Below are 27,654 nucleotides of genomic sequence, written 5' to 3' on the forward strand. Positions count from 1 at the left end.
AGCTCAATTTGTTTCATATTTTTCTTCTGGTATATATACATATTCTAAACCTAGATGATGTCAAGCAATACTTGGACTGACAGAATTTCAAAATACTACCTTATTTATTTGAAATTATTGATAATCGAAGGAAATAGCTCACCTCTGTGTAAGATCATGCTTCTCCTTTTTGCTTTTCTAACATAACTACTACTTTGATATAAGAGATACGCAGCTAGAATGCTTCTGGTTTGCTTTCAAACTGCATTGGTTTAGCTTTATATTGTAATCTAAACTCTAGTCCCTGTATACTTGTCTCTGCTTGTATATAGCTATAGTTTTTTTTAAAAGACTAAGGAATCTGAATATTAAAATTAAGATACCTTATAAGGGCTCAATTTCAAAGGATTTAAGCTTATGTCATAACTCAAAAATATATTAATGCGTTATGTATACATAAATATGTATAACTGTGATATAGACATTTTAACAGAGGGCATTTTAAATAATGCTATGAAACAACATAGATGTATAATGTTATTTAATTTGTTTTAAAAGTGATCATAGTTGTGTGTGGAAAGGATTTATTTCACATGATTTTCATAGCATTCCTGATTAGAATTCATATCAGGGATTGCACTTTTATTGTATAGAAACACTTTGGGTTTTGTATGAAGCTGCTTGGTCAGACAGAAACTAGCTCACGAGAATAAGAAATTGTGCTGTGAACTCCAGAATTAAAGAAGCCAGTTACTCTCCCAATGTGTGTCTCTTGGCTGACTGACTCTGTCTTTAAAAAAGGTGCAACTTCAAAATAAGGCTTTTCTTGTGACTAATATATTCGGCAGGTTTCAGTCTTGCGTGGCTTATACAGGATTCTCTGGTGGCTTATAAGGGGTGATCTCTTGCTGTAACCTTTCCCTTCATTGATCTTGCAAGGTCTTTCTTTCTCCTCTCTCCCTCTGGCTGCCTATTTTTACAAAACTGGTAGGACCATAATTATTGTTGAAAACTCTCAGCCTGTGTCAAATCTGGTCGAACTAGTTGGCCAGTTTTCAAAAGTTCTTGCAGAGTAGGAGGCACTGAGAGGCACACAGAGAGAGTACGACAGCATAAGCTTTCCTGCATTGGAAATTAGTATAATCGACAATAGCAACAAACTTTATTTCCTAAAATCCTGTAAATTTTGTAAAGCTGTGTCAAGAATACTCCAGTTATCTGGCTGAAAAATGCAGTAACGGACTTTTCTGTTCCAACAGCTTTTGATGGGATGCCCTTATTAAGACCCCCTGCCTCCCTGTTATGCCAATATCTGCCTATTAAGCATGGTCTTGAACCACCATTTCACACAGTTCTACAATGTGGTCATTTCTTTTCTCCCCTATTCATTTTCTTTTATGAATTTCCAATGTGGCAAGTGGCTTTGACAGTTTGGACACTTCAGGAATGGAACTTGTAAGGTGAGCAAAGTCTCAAGCGTCTTCTATTCAGCCGTCCTGGCAATAGAGACTTCTTTCTTTTAATGCAACTTTGAAATTCAACTGCCAGTATTTTATCTTGAGGCTTAGGAGATTCTGGAGACTCAAGACTTATGAGATTCTTCTAATTTTATCTCCAACATGTCTTGGAGCTGTAATGTAAGGAACCGTCCTTAGTTCACAAAGACCATTAGTAACATGTGCTGGCAGGCCAGCTGCGCTCAATGCAGGTTTCAGTGATGTTCCACCAACCTCCATTTAACGTTTGTGGTTCTGTGGCCAGAATATGTGGTCAGGGTATTAATTCACAGCATTTCTGAGGAACAGCATCCTGGGTGGGCTGTAGAAGTAAGTAATGTAACTAGTCATTAATTAAATTCACCCTTCTGCAGACAGCCCCCTATCCTTGAAGGATCTATCCCTTAGTGAACAAGCAGCAAAGAAAATACAGGTTTATGAAAGTTAATTCAGGAAGATACACACTGATGTGTTTACTCACCAGCATGGGCCCTCCCTGGAGCTCTGCATGACAGACATGTTTGGGAATGAGAGAGGGCAATCCTCCTTTGCTGGAGCTGCTTCTGTTTCTAAAATTGCACGTCATATCCCACATTTAAAGTTTGCTATGGCATAAATATTACTGCAGTGAGAGAGAACCAGGCAAGCTGAGGGCTTGAGTCTTGAGTGTTGATGCCTTGTTAATAGCACTGCTCATTATGATAGTTTTCTGACTAAAGTTTGCTTGCAACAGTATAGCTTTTTTACTTACTTGCACTAAAAATACATCTTGTTAGGGTTTGTACTAGTAGTAAATTTTCTTCTTGATCAAAGTGCTAGTTATAGGGTAAGTATTTCATATTAGGCCTACAAAATACATCATCCTCCAGTAAGCACAGCTCTATTCAAAGGGCTTTTTCTTTATAACTCGGCTCAACTGACCACAGAATGGGAGAATAGGGGTGGTTCAGAGGTGGTAATAGCAGTAGAAACCAAAAATAAAGCACTGCTGTTAGCCATTTCAACTTGAACTACTGTCTTTTACCAACTGCTTCTTGAATGTGCTGGGGAGTAATTTGAGGAAAGATAAACAAAACCTGGAGCAGGCACTAACTTACTCAAAACACTGTAGCTCCAATTTTAGTAATGAAAATAAATATTAAACATATATATCATCATATATAATGGCAAAGACAGACACAGTGATGTCTCAGGCTTTCTCTGTGGTGCTGCTGGCATCCAGTAGACTAATTGCCACATTATCCAGCACAATTTGAATGGAACTGAGTCAAATTTAATTAGCTCCTGTCTTTAGAGCATTTTTTCATCCACAGCAGTTGTAGTCTTCAGGGTCCTGCTGTGCAACTGAAATGTTCTACACAAAATGCAAGCTGTTAGGGGAATCGCATTCTGAAATCTGCCCTAGTTTACCATTACATACTGTAACTCCTACACTAGTGGTGGTCTGGTTTTTGTTTATCACTTTCTTCTAGGTTATCTTTACATTCTTAGTTCACATGGTACTGTATGGCAGCCTGGCCTGTCCAGCCCTTAAGCCTTGGAAATGCCCTTCATGGATTTGACCATATTTAGACCCTGAGCTTTTTTCTTACAGATTTTTGTTCCATATCTGTCTGCAGTCATTGCCTCACTGCCTACCAAATGACTTGTCTCCTCAACTGCTCTGAAACTTTTTGCTTTTCCTTCATTGATAAAATGCTGTTGACCATTAAATACCATTTTGGACTTTAGTTCTGTTTTATTTTTGTGAAGAAGTGCTACAAAGTAATGATTTTAAAATGCTACTTTATTATTTTAGTTTTTGTATTTAACATAAGTACAGTCTTCTAAAATTACAGATTACTTTCTTAATTCTAATGATAGACACCACAAAATTGTCCACCAAACTTATAGAAGGTGGTCTATTTCAAATTCAGAATTGCTGTTTGAATTATACTGAGTATGGCAGAAATACTTCCAGAACATTTTAATTACTCCTAAATGATAGAAAAATATTTTCTTAAAATACAACTTTAAAAATCTACAGAAACAGTTGTGGAACTCTGAATGCTTAATTATTCCTTCTATTCCTGGCTTTTTGCAAAAGTATAAAAAAACCCCACTGACTTGTTCTACTTAAAACTGCTGATGTAACTCACGTTAAACAGATTAAATACAAATTTGGTGAGACTGCATTTCAAATTACATGATAAAACTAAAATGTGGATAAAGCAGATAAATTTTAAAGAGTAAAAGTTCAGAGAATTAAGTTTTGCAATGAATGCTGGAGACATGGTTTTTCTCACACAGGCTTCTTCAGCTCAACTGATCATCGGCTTTAACAGTGTTGAACTGTTACACTGGTTGTTGAGCTCTCCTTGCCCTGGGAGGCACCTAATCCCTCTCGGCTCTGTTCTATCCCATCAGTTGTAGGGGTCTATAAAACAGTAATGGAGAGAGAGGGAGCTTTACCATTCAGTCTCCAGCTAAAGCATTGCCTGCTCAAGTTTTTTGGTTTCTAAAAAGACTTAAGACTAAAATATTCGTGAGTTGATTAAAGTATATTAATGGGGTGATGATACCGGCTTCAAAGTTGTTTGATGTTTGGTTTCTCATGCTCATCTTTAATGAACAGCAGCAATTGAATCCACTAGTACCAATAAATATTAACCCAGACACTAAATACATGCCCCATTTTAGCTACATTAATCATTCAACTGAAGTCTGAAAGGATGGCTGTCCTTACAAGCTGAAAGAATATAAACCATTTAAGAAATTATAATTTATCGAAGCTCAGTTATTTACATATTTGTTGGATCTTTCTTATGGGATAATTTCACACCAATAACAGAATATCACTCTCACCCAGAGTTCCTGAGAGTCTTTTTCCTTGCTCAGTTCTGGTTTAGATACCCTTTTGATGTACTCATAGGGAATGTCTTGTTTCTGTCAGCATTGCCCCCAAAGCATAAGCACAGGCATGTGTGTGCAAGAGGAGAGAAATTTTGAAAGAGTTAAGCAAAGGCAAGAGTAGCCACAGGAACATTGTTCCATTCAGAAGATGCTTAATCACTCTCTGATGACCACTGAAATGGATTCCTTTTGCGATATATGCTCTAATCAGAGTGAATACTGAAATAAACACTGTAACTCAGTGGCAGTTTAAACACCTGGGTTTGCAGAAGTGGTCTCAATTGTATTTTTTTCTTGGAAATACTTTCCTCTTTGTCTTCATTAGATTCATGAGGTCGTACACTGCAACACCGATTTCCTTTTTCCCCAAGATTTTGAGCTGCCCCCTTGAAACCCCCATTTTTTTAATATGCTTAGATGACAAAACATAGATGCTTCTTGCTCAGTGCAAATCATTTGCTTACTCACTGTTGTTTCACAATCTTTCAAGGAAACCACCAGACTGAATGGGTAAGATACTCTCCCTAGGTTTTATTGCAGTTATTCGCTATGATGAAATCATAAACTACGTTACCTTCCCAGACTTCTTGCTCAAATTCCAGAGGTCTTTATCTTGAATTCTTCTGATCTTTTTAATCATTGTTTCTGCAAACAATTCTATTATTTCTTTCACGTGGGTTCATCTAGAACGCAATTCAGAGTTTTTCCTCACTAGAAACCAATCAACTCTGATAAATATTGTTCTTCCTGAGCAGCACTGCTAGCCAAAATAACCTATACATTTTCCTAGTTAGGGTAGGAAATTGTAAGGAAATAAGAGTCCTTTGATGCAATTAAATCTGTTTTCAGGATCTGTAATTACAATTTGTGCTTTCTCAAGCATGAGACAATTCGAAACACAAGAGTATCTTCCTGCTCCAGCCTCTTTTAGCCAGCACTCGGTACAAAGGCCTCTGACTTTCCTGGGCAGGCTTTAGGCTTTGTTATTATGTTGCTCCTGAGCTCTGCCTTTGTTTTCTTTGCACTGTCTCCTACGTACTGCCAGGCTCCCCAAGCAGCATGCAGAACGTTCTCTGCCCACAGTGTTCAAACTGCTGAGCAACCTTGTATTTACCTTTGGTCTGTGAGAGAAACATTTGCTTAGTATTCTCTTGCAGCCTGATTTATTGAAAGATGGTGGTTACGTCCTGCAATTTCAATCCTACCTACAAACACTATATGAATGACTTATCTCAAGAGGATGTGGGAGAAAGATCACTGCTACTTATTCTAGATAAGACCTACCTATTCTGAAAATAAGAAACATTTGTTAGTCTTACAGTGAAACTATCCATATTAAAATTTTATTCAAAATGGTGTTTCCAAGTGTATCTAAGACTGCTAGCAGCAGGTCTTGGTGAAATGCCATTGTCTGTGTGATGTTTGAAAATACAGAAGAAAGTCTCAACAATTTTTTCCCTGCTTGTATCAGAACAACAAAGCATTAGAAAATTGTATCAATAATGTTTTCTTTTTATTGCAAAATCATGATTAAGGCTAATTTGAAACTGTGTCATAGGTTTTGAATCAACCTGTGAAATATTCCAGGCATTGTGAGTCCCAGTTAAGCCAAAGTCAGTTGGCATGTCTGGGAGAATGTATAAATTTCACCATTGATTTGAGTAACAAACCAGTGAAACAATTATTTTCCAAGGGTTAAGTATTTAGACTTCTAAATAATTGTTACACAATTTGGTAACAACAGTTGCCAAATAATTGGTAACTACCAGTGCTCGTTACTGGTCTCCTATTTATTTTGTATGATTTTTATATATGCTCAGTGGAAGTAGCGATACTAGAAACTAGATTCTGTCTTTAACTGATAATTAGGTTGAAGCGAGTGCTTTTATTTGGACTAACAAGCCAGAGAACTGAATACGCGCAATACTGCTTGCAAATCTGCGGTTATGACTGCCCACGGCTACCGATGACGGGCATCATTTCCTCCGTCTTGGGGAGCTGCCGTGACTCCCCGCCCGGGGAGCAGGCGGGGGAGCAGGGCAGGCTCGCCCGGCCGTCCTGCGCAGGACTCGCTCGCAGGGGGGAGGACACCGCGCTGCCCGGCTCCCGCGCGGAGGAAACGGGCAGCAGGTGGGCGCGGGCAGCCCCGGGCCCCTCCGACCAGCCGGGAGCTGCCTCGGCTACGTACGGGCGCTTGGGTGCGATACTCACCTGCTCGGGAGGGGTTAAAAACATGATTTTTAACAGGAAGGGGGGGGGGGGGGGGGGGGGAGGAGAATGTTTGGCATTGCAGTTACTTCCGGCTGTCAGTGCCTCGGTCGTGGCAGCTGCCGCGACTTTCCCTCCGCCCGGGAACGACGCTGCTCTGCGGTGAAGCCGGGGCAACCGTTACCCCCGCCGCGGCGGCCGCCGGGGCTTTGAAAATACCGCGCACCCCCCAGCGCCGGCAGCTCGGCGCTCGCGTTCCTTCAGGGACACCCTCACCCCCGTGGCCCTCCCTCAGCGCCCGCCGCCCTCCCTCGCCCCGGCATCCCCCGTCCCAGCCGTTCCCCCGCCGCGGCGGGGCCCGTGAGAGACCCGCACCCACCGGCGCCGCGCCCCGCCCCGCCCTCACGGCCGCCAGCAGGCACCGGGCAGCGGCGGGCCGACCCCGAGCCCGCTCGCCTCCCCGACATGGTATCACCCGAAACCCGCATCCCGCTACAGCGTGGTATCTCCCGGGGCGGGAGGCGCTTCCCTGGGGCCGGGCGCGCCCGGCAGCCCCTCTCCTCCCTCACGCTGGGAGGAACGAGGGCGCGCCCGCCGCTCCCTCTCTTTGTGTGCGAGCGAGGGCGCGCGCGCGCGGGCGGGCCCGAGACACAGCGCGGAGGAGGGCGCCGGGCGGCGTGAGAGCCAGCGGGGCGGGCGGGCGGCGGTCTGGAGCGTCGCCGCAGGGGCGGGAGGAAGGTGGAGTGAGGAGCGCGGGGCGGCAGCGCCGGGGCGGGGGGGGTGGGAGGGCGGCTGGCGGCGGATAATGATGGCGTGGTGTGCGCGGCCGCTGGGCGGCCGGGAGCGCTGAGGGGAAGGAGCCGGCGGGACCCCCGCCCCCAGGTAGGCTGGCTCGGAAAGTTTGGGGCGAGGTGCCCGGGGCGGCCCCGCTGCGCGCCCCGCAGGGCCCCGCGGCGAAAAGGCGCCGTCACGGGGAAGCCTCAACTTGGGGCCGAAACTCGCGGCTTCCGGGCAGCGCGGGGGCGGCCGGGCCCCTCCGCTCCGCCGGGCCGCGGTGCGTGCGGCCGGGTCCGGCCCGGGCCCAGCCTCCCGCGGGCGGCAGGAAGGGCCGGGCGCTGCCCCCTCCCCCGCCGCCCGGCCCGGGACGGCCGTTGGCGGGAGGGGCGGGAAGCCGGGAGCGGCGCGGGGGGGGCCGCCCGCCGCCGCATCCCCCGCCGGAGCCGCCAGGTCGGTCCCCGGGCGGGAGCGGCGGGGTCCGCGGCCCCGGCGGACACAATGGGCTTCATCCCGCGGGGAGTTCTCGGGCGGCGTTTCTCACCCCGAGTTTCGGATTCGTGTCACACGCCGGCGAGGCCCCGAGTTAACGCAAACTCTGTCTCTCTGCAGATGGATTTCAGGATACCGCCATCCGCACTGGGGATAATACCCGATGTGGCCATTTACGCGCTTTGATTTCTTTCTCTCCGCGTCCACTCCCCTGCGCTCCATTTCAGTGCGAGCGGGGAGGCCGGCCGAGTGAAAGGCTGCTTCTCGGATCTTCTGTGGGATCTGCTCTGCCTGGTGTTGGAGGGTGGAAGCTTTGTGCCTGGGAGTCGTCCTTCCCATTCTTCTGCAGGAGTCGAGGGAGCTTTCTCTCTGACAATGATGAAAACCGAAGGCAAAGGGGAAAGGACTTTAAGAAGTGCTTCTCCACACCGAAATGCCTATAAATCCGATTTCCATGCTATCAAATGCTCATTTGATGGCGTAAACAATCCCGAAAATGCTTCCAACAAAACAGGTTTGCATCAGAAGCTGAACACTTCTTCCAACGGAGGGGGAAATGACCCACACAGTCGAGGCAGAGCTGCCACTTACGGCAATAGAGTACACAAGATCAAAAATATGTTTCTGCAAATGGGAGGCTCATCTTCCACACCCTCTTGTGAAAGCAGTCCACCTGCTGAGACCAAATTGATCAGCCGGGCCACAGCAGCAGAGTACGGACCTTCTCCAGGTAGTCCATCTTTCCTCATTGTCCAAAAAAATAATCTTCTGAATACAAGTACCAGCCCCTCCAGCAGTCCTGTAGATTCATTGTCTGTGCCTTCTGCTGCCGACAAGATCATCCGTAGCAATGATGAGGCAGACTTGGACAAAGTTGCCCTGGCAGAAAAATTTTCAGAGACCAGGAAGCTATTTGAGAGAAATATAAAACAACGGAGCTCAGTCGACAGATACTCCCCCAGCAAATGTGAAAGAAGTGAGGATAAGAGGAGACGCAGTTCAGCTTCTGATTGCAACAATGCGGTGGACCACTTCAGTTTTAATACAGAAGCAAGTCTTCCAGTTGCACTGGAAAAAGTTGAAAATCAAGGTAATGAGGAGTTGAAGCAGCAGCATCCCCACAGTGGTTCCAAATCCTCCTTCCTGAATGCTGGGCCCATTTCTAGGAGGCTGGAAAGCTTTCTGGGTGACAGTGATACTGAAGAAGCCAAAGTAATTTCAAAAAATTACAGTCCTCCGAATCAGGACCCTTTGAGAGGCCACCACAGTTTGGATTCATCTGCTGTTGCTGAAGGATGTCCGGAGAAGGCTGTGTCAACCAAAGTGCCTGTGATCCTCAGAGATGAGCTTAGTGAGGCGTTTGGAAAAGACAAAAGAGAACAACTGGTACTTGAGAGAAGCCTGTGGGGTATGGGCAGTACGCCTGGTCAGGAGGCTCAGCGGAGATCAGACAGTGTTCTCTCCAAGGTTTCCCCCATGGAGAGGACTTGCGCAGAGCTGGTTGCACAAGATGAAACCTCAGGGCATGAAAAAGAAGGTTTGGAGAAAGATCACGTTGTTCAAGAGGATCAGCTGCTCAGATGTCAAGTACAGGAAGGGAAGAGGAACGACTACTCCTTGGAAGTGGTAGAAGAGTTTATGAAAGGCAGCGAGACTGGTCAGGAAGAAGAAAGAGATGGGATGTATCCCATTACACGAGTTCAGGATGTTCTAGAGCAGGAGGGGGGTATTGAAGAAGCGGAGCAAGTGGGAAGGCAGAGCGAGAACTTCAGTGATTTTGGAATAGAGAATGCAGCTTTTGATGATGACAGGGATACGGAGCCAGAAAACCAAGGGCCTGAAGGCAAAGAAATTTTGGAGGGAGAGGAGGAGGAGGAGTATATGTATGACAGTGAATATGAGGAGTTTCCTGGACTTTCTGAAGAGGAAGATCCTGAGCCAGACCGAAAAGTCAAGTTCTCAACAGCTCCTATCAAGGTAAGTATATTTGAATTTTTTTTTTTTTTAATTGTTTTGCAGTCAAAAATACCCAGGAAATACATTTTTGTGGTGTTTTTTTCAAAGCTCTAAAAACCTTTCAAAAAGTGTAAGTTTATGGCTTTTATTCAGATTTGAATAAGAGAGAAGTTATAACTTCTCAGTAATTGTATAATTCACAAGTGATTTCTGAATCAGCAGCTTCAGATAGCATAGTGCAACATGTGAGATTTTACTTACTGGACAGTTTCAGGAACACTAAACTTTTAGGAAGAGATACAAACACATGACCTTTAGTACTTGTCTCCATTTGTTTAAAATTGAGGCATTGCATTAGGAAGGATTTTTTCAGTTTTACTTTCTGTACAAAAGTTAAAAAAAAACTAAACAAAATAACAAAAACCCCTAAACAACAAAAACCCCTGTAGCAAACCTTCAGATTCAACTTCAGACTTGTTTTCAGAATTAACTGTGAGAAAATATCAAATGACTAGTTCCTGTTATTTAAGATTTTAGAATTCTCTCTAATAATAACCATATATATGTTGGGGTTTTTTTTATACTGCCTTGGTGAACAAGTTGTAGGAGTGTTAACATGAGCATTTTAGAGTTAGGAGGTTGCAGAAGTAGAAGTTACAGGGCAGACTGGATAATGAGGAGTACTGTAAGTTACAGTGCTAACAAAAAGATTTAGGTGTCTCATCTTCTCTCACCAAAAATACCCACAAAATAAGTCATTCCACAACTCAAACCGTGTTTACCCCTAGTCTCGTAGACTTCAGTTATTCTAGTCTCTCTTAAAGTTTGGGAGGTGAATTGGGAGATGCAGACCAGGATGGAATGGGAAACTGTCCAGGCTTTCTCAAGCACAATTCCCTTCTGCTATTACATGAATGAAAAATACTGTCTTTAATAAACAATTTTTACACTTTGTTCATACAAAGTCAGGACTCACTTTTACTGATAAGAAGGATGTGTTGACTCCTGTACCTCCTGCAGTGGAGAGCTGTAATTTCCCAGTTTGCTAAACACACACCAGTGCTGTACCCCAGAAAATATTTTGGCTGTGGCAAAATACGAGTTGTGTTGCATGTGTTTTTTCCTGTGGTCTCTCCATAGACAGGCTGACTTTATATGGCTTTCTTATATTTGATGCTGCTTTAGTGGTGACCTGGAGCACTGGAGGGGAAAGTGCAACTATTGAAAACTGCATAATGAGTCTGGTGAAGGCTGTGTGAGAGCCTGAGGGGCATCAGTCCATTTCCCCTCACTTTTGTGCGCTGAGTATCTGAGGAGAGTGCCGTGTAGAGTCTGCTGTAAATGTGTGCTCATTGACTTTCCTGCTGTAGGCAGGGTTTTACTGATCATTGATGAAATCCTACTGAAGCAGTGACTCTAACAGACTTTTCCTGCATTCCCTGTTATGTCTATGCCAGACTTAGTTGAAAGCATTAGTGGAAATTTCTGTGCCAACTGTGATGGAAGCTCTTGTGTAGACAAAACTCAAGTTTTTGGTAACTAGCACTGTTCAATTATAGCTGCTTCTCTGAAAGCCACAGTAACCAACCTGTACCAGATTATCAATTACACAATGGAGAGATGAATGGTTGGTAGCAACTCTTAGCAGTTTTCCATTAAAAATAACATAGTTCTTGCCATAATATCCCACTTGGATTGGCAGAATAAACTGTACTTAATAGCAATATGGTCACAGAACTTTAAGGCCCTAAAATTAAAGCTTGTGATACTTGCCTTCCTTTATCCCTTTTCGGTGAAACTTGACTATATCTTTCCTATAATGGGTATAGAGATCTCTTTCTGTATGTCATTTTCAACAGCTTTTTTCCCCCTGTTCCTCATGCCTAAGCAATGATTTCTTTCCCGTTGTCTGCCTTTTTGTTTCATATTTTCTATGATACTTAGTGGGAATGAATCCTGGTATATGGTTTTCAGCTTTTGTGCTCTGTAAAATAAAGAATTTCAACTTTTTTTGCACTTCCCCAGAATCTTTGTTAGTAACGTACCTTTAATATCTCATGAACTTTTTAGAAAATCCCACTTTTACCTCACAGAAGGAAATCTCTTTTGTTTGACTTTATGAATAGATTTTAGTGCATCTTAAATTGGAAGAGAAAAAAAAAATCCTGAGTGGTAGCAAAAGCTTATTCCTGGGCCCTGCCACAGCTTAGAGCAGTGCCATAGTGAGAAATGTATCCTAGTAGCTTCTTTTTTCAGCTTTATTTAGACTGGTAAGTTTGACTGACATGTGAGTGCCATTCCAGACATCCATAGCCACTGGAGGAGAAGGTCGGTGTTTCTCCTCCTCTTAGATGCTCCTGAGAGAGGCCAGGCTGGCCTTGACATTCTTACTGTTTTCCTTCTGCATCTCTCTAGTGATTATGGAAAAACCATCTCTGTCTTTTGCAGTTGTGTTTAGCAGGTGTCTGATAGAGTCAGAGAACTCAAAACATTCAGAAAGTGTTTGAGCAAGAAAAAGCACGTTCTCAGATCATCAAGACCCTGCAGTGATGGAGCTCTGACCATTGTACTTGATATACCCAAAAGGGAATTTGGATATGTGTGTAGGTAATGGATATAACTTACACACAGGCGCCCTAAGAACAGTATTTATGCTGCAGCAGCAAAGAGAACTTTATTAGTATCTCTGTGTTGAAGTTTCTAGTAAGTTGTACAGTTGGCAAGGCTTTTGAGTAAAAGAAGGAGACTGTGAAGCTCCCAGGGGATGTATAAGGTAGCTAATACTGTTAACACTGTATCTGACCCATGCTAGAGATCTGTAGTTGTTGACATCTGTAGCAGGGCCTAAGAACATAATTTGATTGGATAATTTCAGGAAAGATGGAACATAATTATGCAAATACTCCATTATTTTGTGTTGCCCTGTGCCTGTGAAAATCAGCATAGATGAGACTTTTTAAAATAAATCTTTCAATTCTGTAGAAACTGGTGATAAAAAATGTGTGGGAAGATTTCCTTCTTGCTGTGGGTGACCTGACTCTTAAGTCCTGCTGCTGTTTGATGTCTGCAGACTTTAAGGAGCATTACGTCTTGGTTGCTTGTTTTTCCTGCAGTAGTTAAGAGAGTGATACTGTACAGCAGAACTTCACAGACTGGGTTTGTGTTATGGTACATGAGCTATTTTTAGTCTCTTGTTTCCACATATGAAGCCAGTAAGGAATGTAAAGCACACTCAGCTGTCCAAGGTATTTTCAAGGGAACTGAATTTGTCTTTGTCTTGAAGTTTTCTGAACAAACTGTGTAAACAATCAGCATTACAGACAGTGCAAATAACATCAGGTAGCTGTGCTGTCATCCCTTTATATTTCACTTTGCTTTTGTGATGTAGAGATTAAACTCACATTCAATTATGCAATTACCTTGAAAGGCTTTAATTAACATAAATGTGATGACTGAGTGCTGTTTGACATCTGTAATTTTGAAACTTTCCATTGGGAAAACAAATGCCTGTTTCCAAATTGACTTCTTGAGATGTTTTTACCTCTGACTGTGTCAAACTTTGTCCTCGAAACCTTTAACAGCACTATGACTAACTTCTGCAGTGATTTATGATCCTTAGAAATTCTGTAGCTCAGGTAAACTGAAAAGATAGTACAGCTGCTATTTGCTTCCCTAGGTCTGTTTCATTAACAGTGTTACCCAGTTTACATTGCATGGGACCGTCTGTCCCCAGCTTTTTGTGAATAATACTTTCTTATAAGGTTGTTAAGTCAAGAACACAGTTAAAAAAACAAAACCAAAAAAAAAAAAACCCAACAAAACCCAAACCTTCTTAAAGGCTTTACTTTTATATTTGCCACAGTTGAGCAGAAGTTTAAACTTTTCTTAAGTAAGGAAACCAAAAGCAGTTTCATAGATTGTGTGTTGTCCTAACCAGCCAAGTGTCAGCTGCTTCTGGGCGAAAATACGGAAGTCCTTCATAATATTGCCATTTGTCTTGTGCATTGGAATAGAGCTGTTTTATCTATAGCTGGGACACAAACAGTAATTTTCTTCAGGCTGGCATACTCTTCAACCTTTTTAGTACAGAACTGCTTACTGTGGAAGTTAATGAAGCAGTAAATGAAGATACACTTGAATCGGATTTCCTGTATAACAGAATATCTGTAAATGCTTACCACTTCTAGGAGATGCACTTATTTTCTAGGTCAGTGTGTAGTCTCCTGAACACTGTTTTAACAAAATGTTTCAGAGTAGTGCTAGAGCTTTATACATCCTCTGATTTTTGGACTGTAACTTCTTATACTTATGACATCATACACAGAAAGGGTTACAAAATACGATAACTGGTGGAAGATACCCAAACCCTGGAGTTTCCTCAGTAATTAAGAAAATTGTTTGTCAGCCATTGGTCAAGTACTTCAGTAAAACAGTTCTGTGGCATTAAGAAACAAGTATGTGATATGGATGTAGGTTGATCTAGGAAAATAGAGATTTGATCTGACAGTAGATTTAAACAGAATTGAGTTGTATGTGGGATTTCATCTGCCTTTTTTCTTGACATAAATAATGTAAGTGTATTTCCATCATGCTTTGTTTGGGATCTTTTGCAATGACAATTTGTTTGTTGTAACTCATAAATCTTAATTGTTCTGAAGCTCTGTTTATCACTTGCATCAACATTACAACATTTGTAACTTAACATCCTAACAATTTTTCTTCATATTTTTATCTCAAACTTAAACTCTCCATGGTACTTTTCCGTGACTTTTCACAAAAAGTAACCCTGTTGTGTTCTGCCTGCATCTGAGAGTATGGCATTTCTTGCTGGTTAAATTAACAGCATGAGATGTTAAAAACATGGATATTAACTTGAGGAAAAAGGTACATATTTTCACACGTGAAAATTTTGTTATTTTGGTGGAGTTTTTTTAAGGAAAGATAATCTTTAAACGCTTATGGAAATTTAAATTTTCATAAAAATTAAACATTTACCTGGTTTTAGAAAGTTCCATATCCAGTATTTCTGATGCCTTTCTGGTCCTTGTTATGTTTTGATTCTGTGACCTTTGTTCAACTCTCCAGAAAGAAGCATTTTCAACTCAAGCTTTTATTGGCTTTTTTTTTTAATCATAGGTCTTCTGTTTTGATTTTTAGGAAATATTTGATATGTAAGTTTTACAATGCTAGATTGCTTTGTCATTTCAAGAGTCTTTGGGTGAGAGTCCAGTGCCAGGGTATGGGGCTGTAGAGCAGAAACTAAACCAAAACAGAAAAAGCAAAGAGTTTTTTATATCCTGGCCCACCACTGGAGCAGCTTGACTCTTTACATTAATATCTCAATGTATTTCTAACTGAACTATTCCCTGGATGCAGTTATATGACATACTAGCTGCCCTGTTTGATGTACTTGATGATGCTATAAAACAACGCTGACGTTATGGATGTCAGGTGAGATGACAGTGAGGATGACAGGTTATCACCTGCCAGTCCTCACTCCTTTTTCAGTCCCTCCAACTTCTAACTTCCTAGCAGTTTCACCCGGATTTGACAGGGAAAAGAGAGATATTTTTTAAGGTATTTTTAAAATACAGTTTGCTATGGGGAGAATTAGCACTTGTATCAGAGTTGCTGATTTGTGCCCTCACTGATGGCAGTGCTGCACCTTTTGTTTAAGTTACTTGTTCTTTTTGACTTAATGTTAGCTGATCACTATGCATGTCCAGCCTGTGCTGTGTTTCACTCTGAGAATACCTGTGGGGAGCAGGAGGGAGGAAAGGCGGTGAATAGGAGGCATTTGAGGGTTTCATGGGAGATATAGTCAAAAGAAACACTGAGGAGGTGGGGAAGGTCAGCAAAGATAAGCAAATTTATAGGCGGCGAGTTCATTAGTGCAACAGTTAAGCTGCTGAAAGATTTAGCATCTTTTTGATGATGATTACTGTTATTAACACCTGAGAATACTTAACCTAGACTGATAAAGAATGAACAGGCAGTAGCCGAAACTTGTTTGTAGTTTACCTTTTGAGAGATGGAAAAAAAAAATTGCCCCTTTTCATATCATTCCAACATAAAAGAGAAGGTGAACACTCAGAAGGACATCAGTAAAAATAAGTGTGTCCCTGTATTATCCAAGTACATATTTTGTAATCTTGACATCATGAAGGTGCAGTGTAGCAGAGTTTTTTTACAGGGTTCTTATACTTTTATTGAGTAGTAAAGTATTATTCCAAAAGGCAACATGCAAATTCTGTAGATTTAGTTCTCAATCATGTTCCTCCATCCACCCTCTGATATGTCTTGCTATAGTGAGATGATTTTCCTTTTCAGACCTGGGGTATTGGTCATTGCTAGTGACAGCATTACTTCAGATTAGTTAATTGAGTTGATCTGGTATGGCAGAATTATTTTGTTGTTGTTTCTTCTTATGGTCTTTAGAAAACAGCCAGGTGGACTATATTTGTGTTCATTGTTAATCTTTTGAAGTTCCTCCTACCAATTTATTTGCTATTTAGATGTGGTCAGGTCAAGATTTTTCTTTAGGTGAATACTAAATAAATACATGTATCTAATTCTTCTGGATTACCAGGCTTAAATTGGTGGTACCAAGACACCTGTGAAGCTTATGGATGTTCAGAAGTGAATCACTTTCTTTATATGCAGAGTCTTTCAGGAGCCAAGATTTTTTGGGGGTGTCCCCCCTTTATGTGGTACTGGGAGTAGTTTTTGCCTCTTCTGGTCATGTCCTATTTATTCGGAGTCTTTCAGTCTCTTAGAGAGCAGTGCTACCTCAACTGAGACAGTGGTGGAGTACAACCAGATCACAGCAGAGCTCCACTTCCATGAAGGGGGAACATAGCTCATCTCTCAACTTCTCCTCTGAATGTTTGAAATTAAATAAAATCAGTACACGGAATTGGAATGGATGCTTTTCTCTGTCTTCAGTATTTCTTTCACTTGGATTTAAAAATTAAATACCCAAAAGTGAAAGAGTGTTCCTCCTTCTGGAGTAGGTAGCAAACCCGACTGAACCAGATACCACATTGCCTTTCTTGCTCTTTCATTAGCTCCATTGTCTTTGCTACTGCAGTGAAATACAGAACTTTTACTGAGAATTAAGTAGAGAATAGTGAGACTGGTAAACAACTTGGTTTGTTTATGATGAAGTTGTCTATATGAAATTGTACTGTAGGTCTGAAGCAAGGTTGCAGTTATGCCTTTATGTAAACTGACTTGGGAATTTTGATGAAGTCGTGCAAAGCTACAGGATCAAGTGCCAAAGTGTGCACAGCCTGCCTGTCCACCTGTTTGGTAACAGAAAATGCTGCATTGAGTGTAATGGGTTATAATATTAATCTGTTTAACAGTTACTAACCACTCTGAATGCTTTTTGAAGAAGAATGAAAGTGTGTTTAAAAAAAAAAAAAAGAAAAAAAGCAAGGTGTTTCTGTTTGTTGATTAAAGGATTTGATAGCATGAATTGACTTAAATCAGGTATAGTCACTTTTCACTTAAAATCTAACAAGTAGTGATATAAAATACTGTGTAGCTTTCGGAAACAGAGGGAAGAGTGGGTAGCGGTAACAAGATGTCTACTTTGACTGAAGAGGGAGATTGTAAGAGTAAACTGTAAAGTGTACGTTATACTTCAGTCCTACTTCAGTGATGCTGTTTCAAATGATTATTCGTGTTTGCTTGGGCACTTCACATTTTGCAGGGTATTGCAAAGGCGGTCAATTTGAAAAGCTGAAACTGTTCACCTTTAGATAATTTTCCCTGAACTGTAACTTGTGTTTTGAACATGCAGCTTTATGGAGTGTCAGTAAACTCGTGTGCTTGAAGCCAGAATTGTTTCACAAGAAACATGAACGAACTGGTGTAGTCATTGCTAGGTGTGTGTGGTGTCCAGGCAGGAGTGTCGGTAACACTTCAGTGCCTCTCTCAGCTGTTGAGTGTTACTTTAACTGCCTGTGCAGGTGCTGTGAGGCTTTCCAGCAAATACTGCGGTATTACATGAGAATTTTAAAGTGATGTTGACATTGCTTCCGTTCTGATTAGTTGGGAACCCTTCTGGACAGTTATTGGTTTCTTAATCTTACTGTTTAATTACTTTTGTAATGTTATGCTTTTGATCAGGCAGAAACAAATCTCTCTACTAGAAATGAATATGGGAGTGGAGGTCTTTGGCTTGTGTTTTATGATTCCGTAGCAGTTTCATGAAAAAACGTGGTAAATAAGTGTTTAACCTCTAACAAAATTAACATTCTGCTAAAACTAACATAGTTCTTGAGTAGAGCTTTTTATGTCCTGCTAAGAGTTTGAATTAAGCAAGGTCATTGTTGGTTGCCTGTGATAATGCTGTTTTCAGTGATAGCACTAAGACGATATAATGGAGATTTTTGGTTCTGTGTGGTAACAGGAACTGAACAGTAGGATCTTTTAGACAGTATCATAGAATCATTCAGGTTGGAAAAGACCCTTTGGATCATCAAGTCCAACCATCAGCCCTACTCTACAAAGTTCTCCCCTACACCGTATCCCCCAGCATCTCATCTAAACGACCCTTAAACCCATCCAGGGATGGTGACTCCACCACCTCCCTGGGCAGCCTATTCCACTGTCTGACCACTCTTTCTGTGAAAAATTTTTTCCTAATGTCCAGTCTAAACCTCCCCTGTTGCAGTTTAAAGCTGTTCCCCCTTGTTCTGTCACTAATGACCTGTGAGAAGAGACCAGCACCAACCTCTCTACAATGCCCTTTCAGGTAGGTGTAGAGAGTGAAGAGGACTCCCCTCAGCCTTCTCTTCCTCCAACTGAACAGTCCCAGCTCCCTCAATCTCTCCTCATAGGATTTATTCTCCAGGCCCTTCACCAGCTTCGTTGCCCTCCTCTGCACTCGCTCCAGCACCTCGATATCTCTCTGGTGTTGAGGTGCCCAAAACTGGACACAATACTCCAGGTGTGGCCTCACCAGTGCAGAGTACAGGGGGACTATCTCCTCCCTACTTCTGCTGGTCACACTATTTCTAATACAAGCCAGAATGCCATTGGCTTTCTTGGCCACCTGGGCACACTGCTGGCTCATGCTTGTCAATTAGAACCCCCAAATCCTTCTCTTCCAGACAGCTCTCCAGCCACACCTCCCCAAGCCTGTAGCAATGCATGGGGTTGTTGTGGCGCAAGTGCAGGACCTGGCACTTGTCCTTATTGAAGCTCATCCCGTTAACATTGGCCCACCAATCCAATCTGTCCAAGTCTCTCTGTAGTGCCTCCGTATCTTCATGCAGATCGACACTCCTGCTTAATTTGGTGTCATCTGCGAATTTACTGATAATGCACTCTATGTCCTTATCAAGATCATCAATAAAGATGTTGAACAGAAATGGTCCCAACACCGAGCCCTGAAGAACACCAGATGTGACCAGCCGCCAGCTGGATTTAGCTCCATTGACCACCACTCTCTGGGACAGTCCCTCCAGCCAGTGCTTGACCCAGCAGACCGTTCGCTCATCCAGGCCATGGGCAGCCAGTTTTTCTATGAGAATCCTATGGGGAACTGTGTCAAATGCTTTTCGAAAATCCAGGTAGACAATATCCACAGCCTTTCCCTCATTCAATAGTCGGGTCATTTTGACACAGAAGGAGATCAGGTTTGTCAGGCAGGACGTGCCTTTCATAAACCCATGCTGACTAGGCCTGATCCCCTGGTTGTCCATTATATGACTTTTAATGGCACTCGAGATGACCTGCTCCATGACCTTCCCTGGCACCGAGGTCAGATTGACAGGTCTATAGCTTCCTGGATCGTCCTTTCTGCCTCTTGTAGATGGGTGTCACATTTGCCACCCTTCAGCCCAATGGGACCTCCCCAGATAGCCATGACTTCAGGTAAATCATGGAAAGTGGCTTGGCGAGCACATCTGCCAACTCTTTCAGCACCCTTGGGTGTAACCCATCCGGTCCCACAGACTTGTGTGCATCCAAGTGGTGTAGCAGGTCTCTGACCACCTCCTCTTCAACTGTGCTGACCTCAATCTGCTTCCCCTCCCCATCTCCCAGCTCATGAGGCTGGGTGTCCAGGGGACAGCCAGTTCCACTGCTAAAGACTGAGGCAAAGTAGGTGTTGAGCACCTCAGCCTTTTCCTCATCCTTTGTTACCATGTTTCCCTCTTCATCTGATAAAGGAGGGAGATTTTCCCTAATCCTCCTTTTGCTGTTAATGAATTTATAGAAACCTTTTTTTTATTATCCTTAACAGTCGTAGCCAAGCTGAGCTCTAGCTGCGCTTTGACTCTCCTAATGTTCTCCCTGCATGACTTCACTGCATCTTTATAGTCTTCATGAGAGACCTGGCCCCTCTTCCAAAGGCAATAGATTCTCCTTTTGTTCTTGAGATCCAGCCAAAGGTCCCTGTTTAGCCAGGCCAGTCTCCTTCCCCACCTGCTTGTTTTTCAGCACACGGGAACAGCCTGCTCCTGTGCCTTTAAGACTTCTCTTCTTGAAGTATGTTCAGCCTTCCTGGACTCCCATATCCTTCAGGGCAGCCTCCCAAGGGATTTTGTCAGTCAGTCTTTTGAACAGGTCAAAGTCAGCCCTCCAAAAGTCTAAGATGGCAGTTTTACTAACCCCTCTCTTTGTTTCTCCAAGGATCAAAAATTCAATCATCTCATGATCACTGTACCCTAGATGGCCTCCAACCTTTACTTCCCCCACAAGTTCTTCGCTGTTCACAAGAAGCAGGTCCAGGAGGGCACCTTCGCTGGTCGGCTCACTCACCAGCTGTGTGAGGAAGTTATCATCCACACATTCCAGGAACCTCCTGGATTGTTCCCTCTCTGCTGTGTTGTGTTCCCAGCAGATACCTGGGAGGTTAAAGTCCCCCACAAGAACAATGGCAGGTGACCGTGAGATTTCTCCCAACTGTTTATAGAAAGCTTCATCCACCTCACTGCTTTGGTTGGGAGGTCTATAGCAGACTCCCACAGCAGGATTTGCTTTAGTGGTCCTTAACCTAATCCAAACATTCTCAACCCCGTTATCACTATACTTGATTTCTGAGCTGTCATAGCATTCTCTTACATACAGGTTCCACTCCACCACCTCTCCTTCCCTGTCTATCCCTCCTGAAGAGCTTGTAGCCATCAATTGCAGCACTCCAGTCATGTGATGCATCCCACCACATTTCTGTGATAGCTACTATGTCATAGTTCTCGTGCTGCATCATGGCTTCAAGCTCCCCCTGTTTGTTGCTCATACTGCATGCATTGGCATAGATGCACTTGAGATGAGCTAATGAATCCAATACCTTTTTGTGAGTGTGGACCCCATTCCCTACCAGACCCTTCTCAGGTGCTTCCATGGTTCCTAAACATCTTTCCCTTCTCTCAAATGAAATGGCAGAGGGAGAGCCCTCACCAGTCCACCATCCTTCAAGCTTTGGCATGCTTCCCTTGAGCTTATTCCTAACAGGCCCAGTTATCTCCCCGCCCCCCCTCATATCTAGTTTAAAGCCCTGTCAATAAGCCCTGCTAACTCCTGCCCCAGAATCCTTTTTCCCCTCTGGGACAGCTGCATCCCACCTGTCTCATTTGTCACCAGCAGACCAGGTGCCTTATAAACCTTGCCATGATCAAAGTAGGTTGTGTTGGTTTTTTATGGGTGCTGAACTTCATGATGTTGATATTAGCATCTTCATAGAAGGTGAACTGAATTTTGCATTCAAAAAGTGATTCATTTTCTTGGTGTGAAGAACGCCAAGAAAACGTTCTTGTGCGCTGTCTCCAAATAAATATATTTTTCTGTCCAAGGACTAAGTATATATTTGAAAATTTTCAGTTATGTATCTTAACAATTTAATTTTTTAAAAATCCTTAAAAATTCAGGCCTCTGTCAGAACTTTTTTGGATTAAAATTATTTTTATTCATTCTGAAGAAGAGAGGTCTTCAGTGTAAAAGGAATTTTTTTTTTTTCAGATAGCAGGGGTTTCCATCATTTATTAGCTTGACAGGATCCAGAAGTTGTTAATGTTCTGGATATAACAAGCTACAGTAAAAGGCTTGTAAAATTCACAGGTTTCCACAGTAAATTTAATCTTATTTCTCCTGTGTTGAGATAATAACTTGTGTTTGCTAAAGCATATCTTTTAAAAATATCACTTGCACACTAATAATTTTATGATCTCTGGCTAGCAGTGGCTTCTAAATAGTAAGATTAGAATTTCTTTTGTCCCTACTGCGTTTGCAACTAAACCCCGCCAGACACAGCGCAGAGATGAACTGTTTAGCTTTCTCATCAGTCTTCTAAACTGTGTAACTTGTAACTTATATTATTTATTACCCACATTTTAACTGAGTTTAATGTTACTTTTGCTACTTGGCAAGAACATCTTGCTGAGCAATTCAGTGTTTGCTATATTAGTGTCAACAATTTTACTGTTTCCATCTCATAAAAGATGAATACCATGTTATGGTTCCACATGTACACAAAAAAAATTTCTGTCTTTTGCCCTTGACTCTTCAGCCATGGTTTTCTTAGTGTGCTCTTGCTTTTCTTTCTGTTATTGCAGCGTTTGGCTTCTGGTTATCCATCAGTTTTGCTTTTCCTCTGTTTTTTGTAAATTTGTGTTTTTCCTCAAAATTATTTTTCTGAAGTCAAGGGGGTAGGTGTCTTACTATTTTGAAACAGATCTGTCTTGTCTTAATTGTTAGCTTATGGTTTTTAGAATATTACCTACACTTTCTCACACACTTGCCATCTGTCACTTTAAGAGAAAAGTAGGAATTGTTTCTTTTAGTGGATTAGTCAGAATTGATTTCAGATAGATTTTTCTTAAAAAGCTAGTGTGCATAAATACTAGTAGTCTTCATTTGCATAGTTATGTTTGTGCTATTTTATGAATAACTACTATAAACATCACTGGAATCTAAGCCACCACTAATTTTAAAATCAGTGATCAATTCCTGTGATCAATTTTGTGTCAAAATGGGCAAATTCCATGAGACTCAAGTACAATGCTATTACTTTCAAGTTGGAAAAATATTTAATAATTTTTAGAAATTCCAGAGATATTTTAGTGCTGGCAGCCTAGGACTTAGAGCATATGTAATGCTGTTATGATGGTGCAACTTTGCTTACAGTGCTTTATAAATGGTCGTGTATGGAACTGGTCATTTCTTTGCTAATGTAATTCTTCAGTAGATAGTGACTGCTTTGCATCATCTTCGGCTTTGTGAGTGAGACCACTAAGTTATAAAGAATCAAGAGAATACAGTTGTTGGTGTCTCCAAAATGAGCTACTACCATTCTCCACATTTTGCTCATTCAGTCATTTGAATAGTTAGTGATTTTTAACATTTTAGTCATACTATTAATACTAGATCATATGTACACTTATAAATAAGCATACTTGATTTTTTTATGCCCCAGTATTTGATTTGTTCTCAAGAACTCAAATATTCTCATTAAAAAGTTATTTGTCCACTCATGACTTCCTTTTTATTATTAGTTTAAAATTAATCTTATTATAACTTGACTATGTTTTTAGAGAGATTAGTTTTTCTGTTGGGATGGAAAGGAACCAAACTAGACTGGTTTTGTTCCAAAGGGAGAATAGTGCTTCCTTAAATGCTTCTGCTTCATATCCTATTTATTGATTTGGGGGGTGGGGAGGGAGATTAGTTGAAAGAACTTGGCCACCTTTTTCCTGATAGTGATAGAGTAAGGTTACTTGAGACCATTTGGATGGTTTTCTTTGTCTATTTTTCAGATTTTTCTGTAAAGTTTATGGAAGACAGATCCTGTAAGTCCAACCCTTGTCTTTCTGTGTCCAGTTGTTGCCCACTGGTGTCTGTGTGGTAGTCCAAAGGAGTCTATTAGTTTATTTTCATTTATGCAAGACTTAGGAAGAATAACTTTTCAGGAAGGTTCTTTTATTGGGGGAAACGTAAGACTCCCGAGAGTGGGTTTTTTCCTTCCCTTTCTGCCAAGTGGATCTAATCTTGCTATATATGCCAAGTTTCTGGAGTAGCTGTTTTGCAGGATTTGGCAAAGCGTTTGTGAAACTGTCCTCCAGCTGTAGTCTGGAGGTGAAGCAGTAAGCTCCCCATGGGAAATACGGGGTTTATATTAGTTGCTTTTTGGTAATCTGTTTCAATAACCATTTTCCTGTGTCTGAGGCTACTGCCATGCAGAGCTAAAACCATATACTAGCGGATGTAAATTCATTGGGAAAACGTTAATTACAGCTAATTACAGTTAATTCTGTCTTATTTGCATGATTGCAGTTACCTGTCTAGGTAGTCTTAGTGTGAAAATGCAACAATTGCAAAAATTTAGTAGGCCAGTGTAAATTAACTTTGTGTCAGCACTGCATGTTCTTGATTAGAGAGATGGCTGCTGCAGCTGCAACCCATAACTGTTTTTTGTCTTACAGTGGTGTTGAGTAAAACACTCAGTGCATGCAAAAAACTTAAGCAGATAAACCTTGTTTTTAGATAAATGGGGTTTGGTATATTATTTTTTCTCCTTTTTTTCTAACTTATGAATTTAAATACAATTAGTGAGCATGCTGACAAGTAAAATTAACCCTGCTACATGTAGCTCATTCTTCCTTTCTAGATTTCTGTCTTAATTCAAGTACTTTGTTTGCCTTTTATTTTTAACAATTCAGAAATTCAGCTGGAGTGATTACTAAAAATAGTAATGTATGTAACAAGGCATTTCCTTTTCCTGGGAAACTGCGTGATTCCCTTGCAAAATCAGAAAACTGCATCTGTTTGAAGCACTGCAATTGGCAGATGGTGTGGGGGGAGGGAAGAAGAAAGGAAGAAGGATTTGGGGGAATGTAGTCCTAAAAAAAAAAAAAAGTCGCACTATATCAAAGAGGAGATGTCTGATTTCTTTTAATGATTTGGTGCATTTACAACACAAAAATTGTTCAAGGAATTGTTTTGAAACTTCTAAAATGTTACTTCTGTGCAAGTTGGAAACTGTCTTATAGCAGTGGTATTTATTAAATTGATGGTTGTTTAGAAAATGGGATCTCTAACAATACCACTTTAATTTCCTTACTGATTTTCTTTCAATTATATCATGTTTGGAAGGGGGTGGGAAAGCACTAAAAATGTTTTCTGTTACCTTTCTTAGGTTTTCAGTACTTACTCAAATGAAGACTATGATAGACGTAATGAAGAAGTTGACCCTGTGGCAGCCTCAGCTGAGTATGAACTTGAGAAAAGGGTGGAAAAAATGGAAGTGTTTCCTGTGGAAATTGAAAAAGGTGCAAATCAAACCTTGAACATTTGCAAGAGATACTATGCGCACAAAAGATAAAACAAATTGAAACTATTTTCCCTGAATTTAGGTCTTGAATTTTTGAATGTGTGTTCAGGCTTTCATTTGTAGCTGGTTCTGTTGAATTTAGTGAATGGACAGGCCTGTACTAAGTGCAAGTTATTCTACTTAATTGAAGTTAGGGAGGCTACATTACTGCACCAAAATATAATACAATTCATAAATCTTGCCATCTCCTCCAGATACTGTGAAACTTTGAATCTAACAGGCAGTCATAACTACAGAACAAAAAGGCTTTGAATAGTATCTAGATAGAAAATATGTTGTCTTGAGTGGGGTTTTTGTGCTTTTTTTTTTAAAGTAAGTTTTCATATCTTTTGTGTGGAAGGACTTGGAACACTTTGAAACAGCTCGCTACTGCTAAGTGTTACATCTTGTGTTATGCAGCTAATGCTAGATTTTTGAATCCCTTAGGTGACAGTGGTCTGGGCATCAGTATTATTGGAATGGGAGTTGGTGCTGATCAGGGACTGGAAAAACTAGGTATTTTTGTAAAAACAATAACAGATGGTGGAGCTGCTCAGAGAGATGGACGGTGAGTTTTTTGTTGAATTGATTATGCTTTTTACAAATTTCTAACTGAGCCCAAGCATTTTCACTGGATATGCTAAATTCTGTGAATAAAAGTACAAAAACTGAATGCAGCTGAAGAAATACTACATTCCTGCTTTATGTTAATTTTTTTAAAAAACAGGTTTTATTTAATATAAGACATTTTTGCAAAGTAAGTGTAGATCTGCTTACAGCATATATGGGAAAAACTTAGCATGTTCCCATGTGTAAAAGTGTCACAAAATCATGTTGACACCCCAGGAAACCAATCACTGTGTAAATAGTATAACACACATCAAGACAAATACTGCATAAATTTTAATTGGTGATTTGCATAGTAACTGAGGATCAGGAGATTGTTTCTAAGCAATGAATTTTGGACTCAGAATTTCTCATTATAAATATTGGTGAGTTTTAAGTGATGCTTGTCATGTCAAAAATCTGTCAAGCCAAAATACTTTTATTAACTGATAGCTAAGCATTTATTTATTTTGCAGAATTCAAGTAAATGATCAGATTGTTGAGGTTGATGGCATAAGTCTAGTAGGAGTTACTCAGTTCTTTGCAGCCACTGTATTAAAAAACACCAAAGGCACAGTGAGGTACGTATGTTTCCTATGAAATAATACTTTCTTTTTGCCATTTTTCATTAATGGAGAATACAAAGCCATAATTGAAAGTTTTGCAAAGATGTTGAAGGCAACAGTATGGCAAACTAATTTCTTTAAGAATATCTTGAGCTTTTTGCTGCGAGGTAATTTGTTTTTCTTCTGTAGGTTTCTGATTGGGAGAGAGAAGCCAGGGACTCAGAGTGAAGTAGCCCGCCTCATTAGTGAGACCTTAGAGCAAGAGAGATGTCTGTATGAGCAGCACTATGTTCATGATGATACAGAGCAGGTAAGACATCCTACATGCTTACATATTTTTAAAAGTACCTGATTACCGCTACGTGCAATAAATTTTTTAATTTGATTAAATTTTTTTAAAGCAAAAAAAGGATAAAACAGGAACTTGTTAAAAACAGAAAATACAAACTTTCATACATTGCTGTTATCAAGGCACATGATTATCACTGCTTGCTATGCTTTCAATTTATCAATAATCCAAAAGATACTTTTTAAGTATCAGTTGTGAGTGATTGTTTTGTTCATGGCTTACTTAGCTCTCATTTGTGCAACTTTGATGAAGGTGTTTGCAAGTCATCTTTAAATCTTACCATAGGTATAATAAAATAAAAGAATAGTAATTAGTTGAGAAAAGTTTTGCAATTGTTTGGATTCCTTGATTGTGTGCTTTTGTTATTGTTACTACCATAATGCAAAGTGTGTGTGTTACAGAATGTCATGATTTTCCCATTTTGTCAGGATGATGATTATGATGATGATGACGATACGTATGAGTCACACTTACATGGAAAATCTGTAGAAGTTTTTGATCTTCCTGAAAATGAAGATATCTGTTTACCACTGGATATGGATTCAGCACAGTCTCTTCTTAAATTTAAAGAGGTGTGGTAGCATTTTCTTAAATATTCTTTATGATGCACTGGGGAGCATCTGAACCATGTAAGAGTTGGATATAATCTCCTTCATGTCCCCCTCGTTGTGGTTTTGGGTTTGTTTTCCCAAAATCGCCAATAAATCTCTCTGGTAAATGTCCCTTGAAATGTAGGTCTTCTGCAACTTTCTAATCCCAGCTTCCTTATACATATTTATATTAAATGGTCCTTTGATTTAAATTAAATTTTAAAAAGCCCTTGGAAACAGACATTAGAACCCAATACCACCTCCCTGCTTGTTGTGATGTCTGAACATTGCATTAAATAGATATGGTACTTCTCTTAGTTCTTCTTTGGCCCATCGGACTTTGCATTTATTTGCTGCGTAGTATAACGGCTTTAGCTTTGGGGGAAGAGGGAGCATGGTGTGACAAGAATGCCTGTTCTGAATGGTC

The 27,654-nt window shown here is 41.1% G+C and overlaps 1 protein-coding gene across 3 annotated transcripts in view; it reads left to right on the forward strand.

Moving 5' to 3' along the window:
* The first annotated feature begins 7,340 nt into the window (after window positions 1–7,340).
* The window catches only part of LOC141945274 (neurabin-2-like), a 46,188-nt gene continuing 25,874 nt past the window's right edge, over window positions 7,341–27,654 (forward strand). For 2 of the 3 annotated variants that reach the window (XM_074873207.1, XM_074873209.1), the window contains exons 1-7: window positions 7,341–7,457; window positions 7,962–9,818; window positions 24,943–25,075; window positions 25,564–25,684; window positions 26,199–26,303; window positions 26,478–26,598; window positions 27,066–27,209. In XM_074873207.1, coding sequence (XP_074729308.1) covers window positions 8,217–9,818; window positions 24,943–25,075; window positions 25,564–25,684; window positions 26,199–26,303; window positions 26,478–26,598; window positions 27,066–27,209 — 2,226 coding nt within the window. In that variant the 5' untranslated portion in view covers window positions 7,341–7,457; window positions 7,962–8,216. Of the gene's footprint in view, window positions 7,458–7,695; window positions 7,803–7,961; window positions 9,819–24,942; window positions 25,076–25,563; window positions 25,685–26,198; window positions 26,304–26,477; window positions 26,599–27,065; window positions 27,210–27,654 lie in introns of those variants that run through there. The other variant, XM_074873208.1, reaches the window with a different exon arrangement.

Source organism: Strix uralensis, chromosome 6, assembly GCF_047716275.1.
Source record: "Strix uralensis isolate ZFMK-TIS-50842 chromosome 6, bStrUra1, whole genome shotgun sequence".
NCBI classification, from domain to species: domain Eukaryota; kingdom Metazoa; phylum Chordata; class Aves; order Strigiformes; family Strigidae; genus Strix; species Strix uralensis.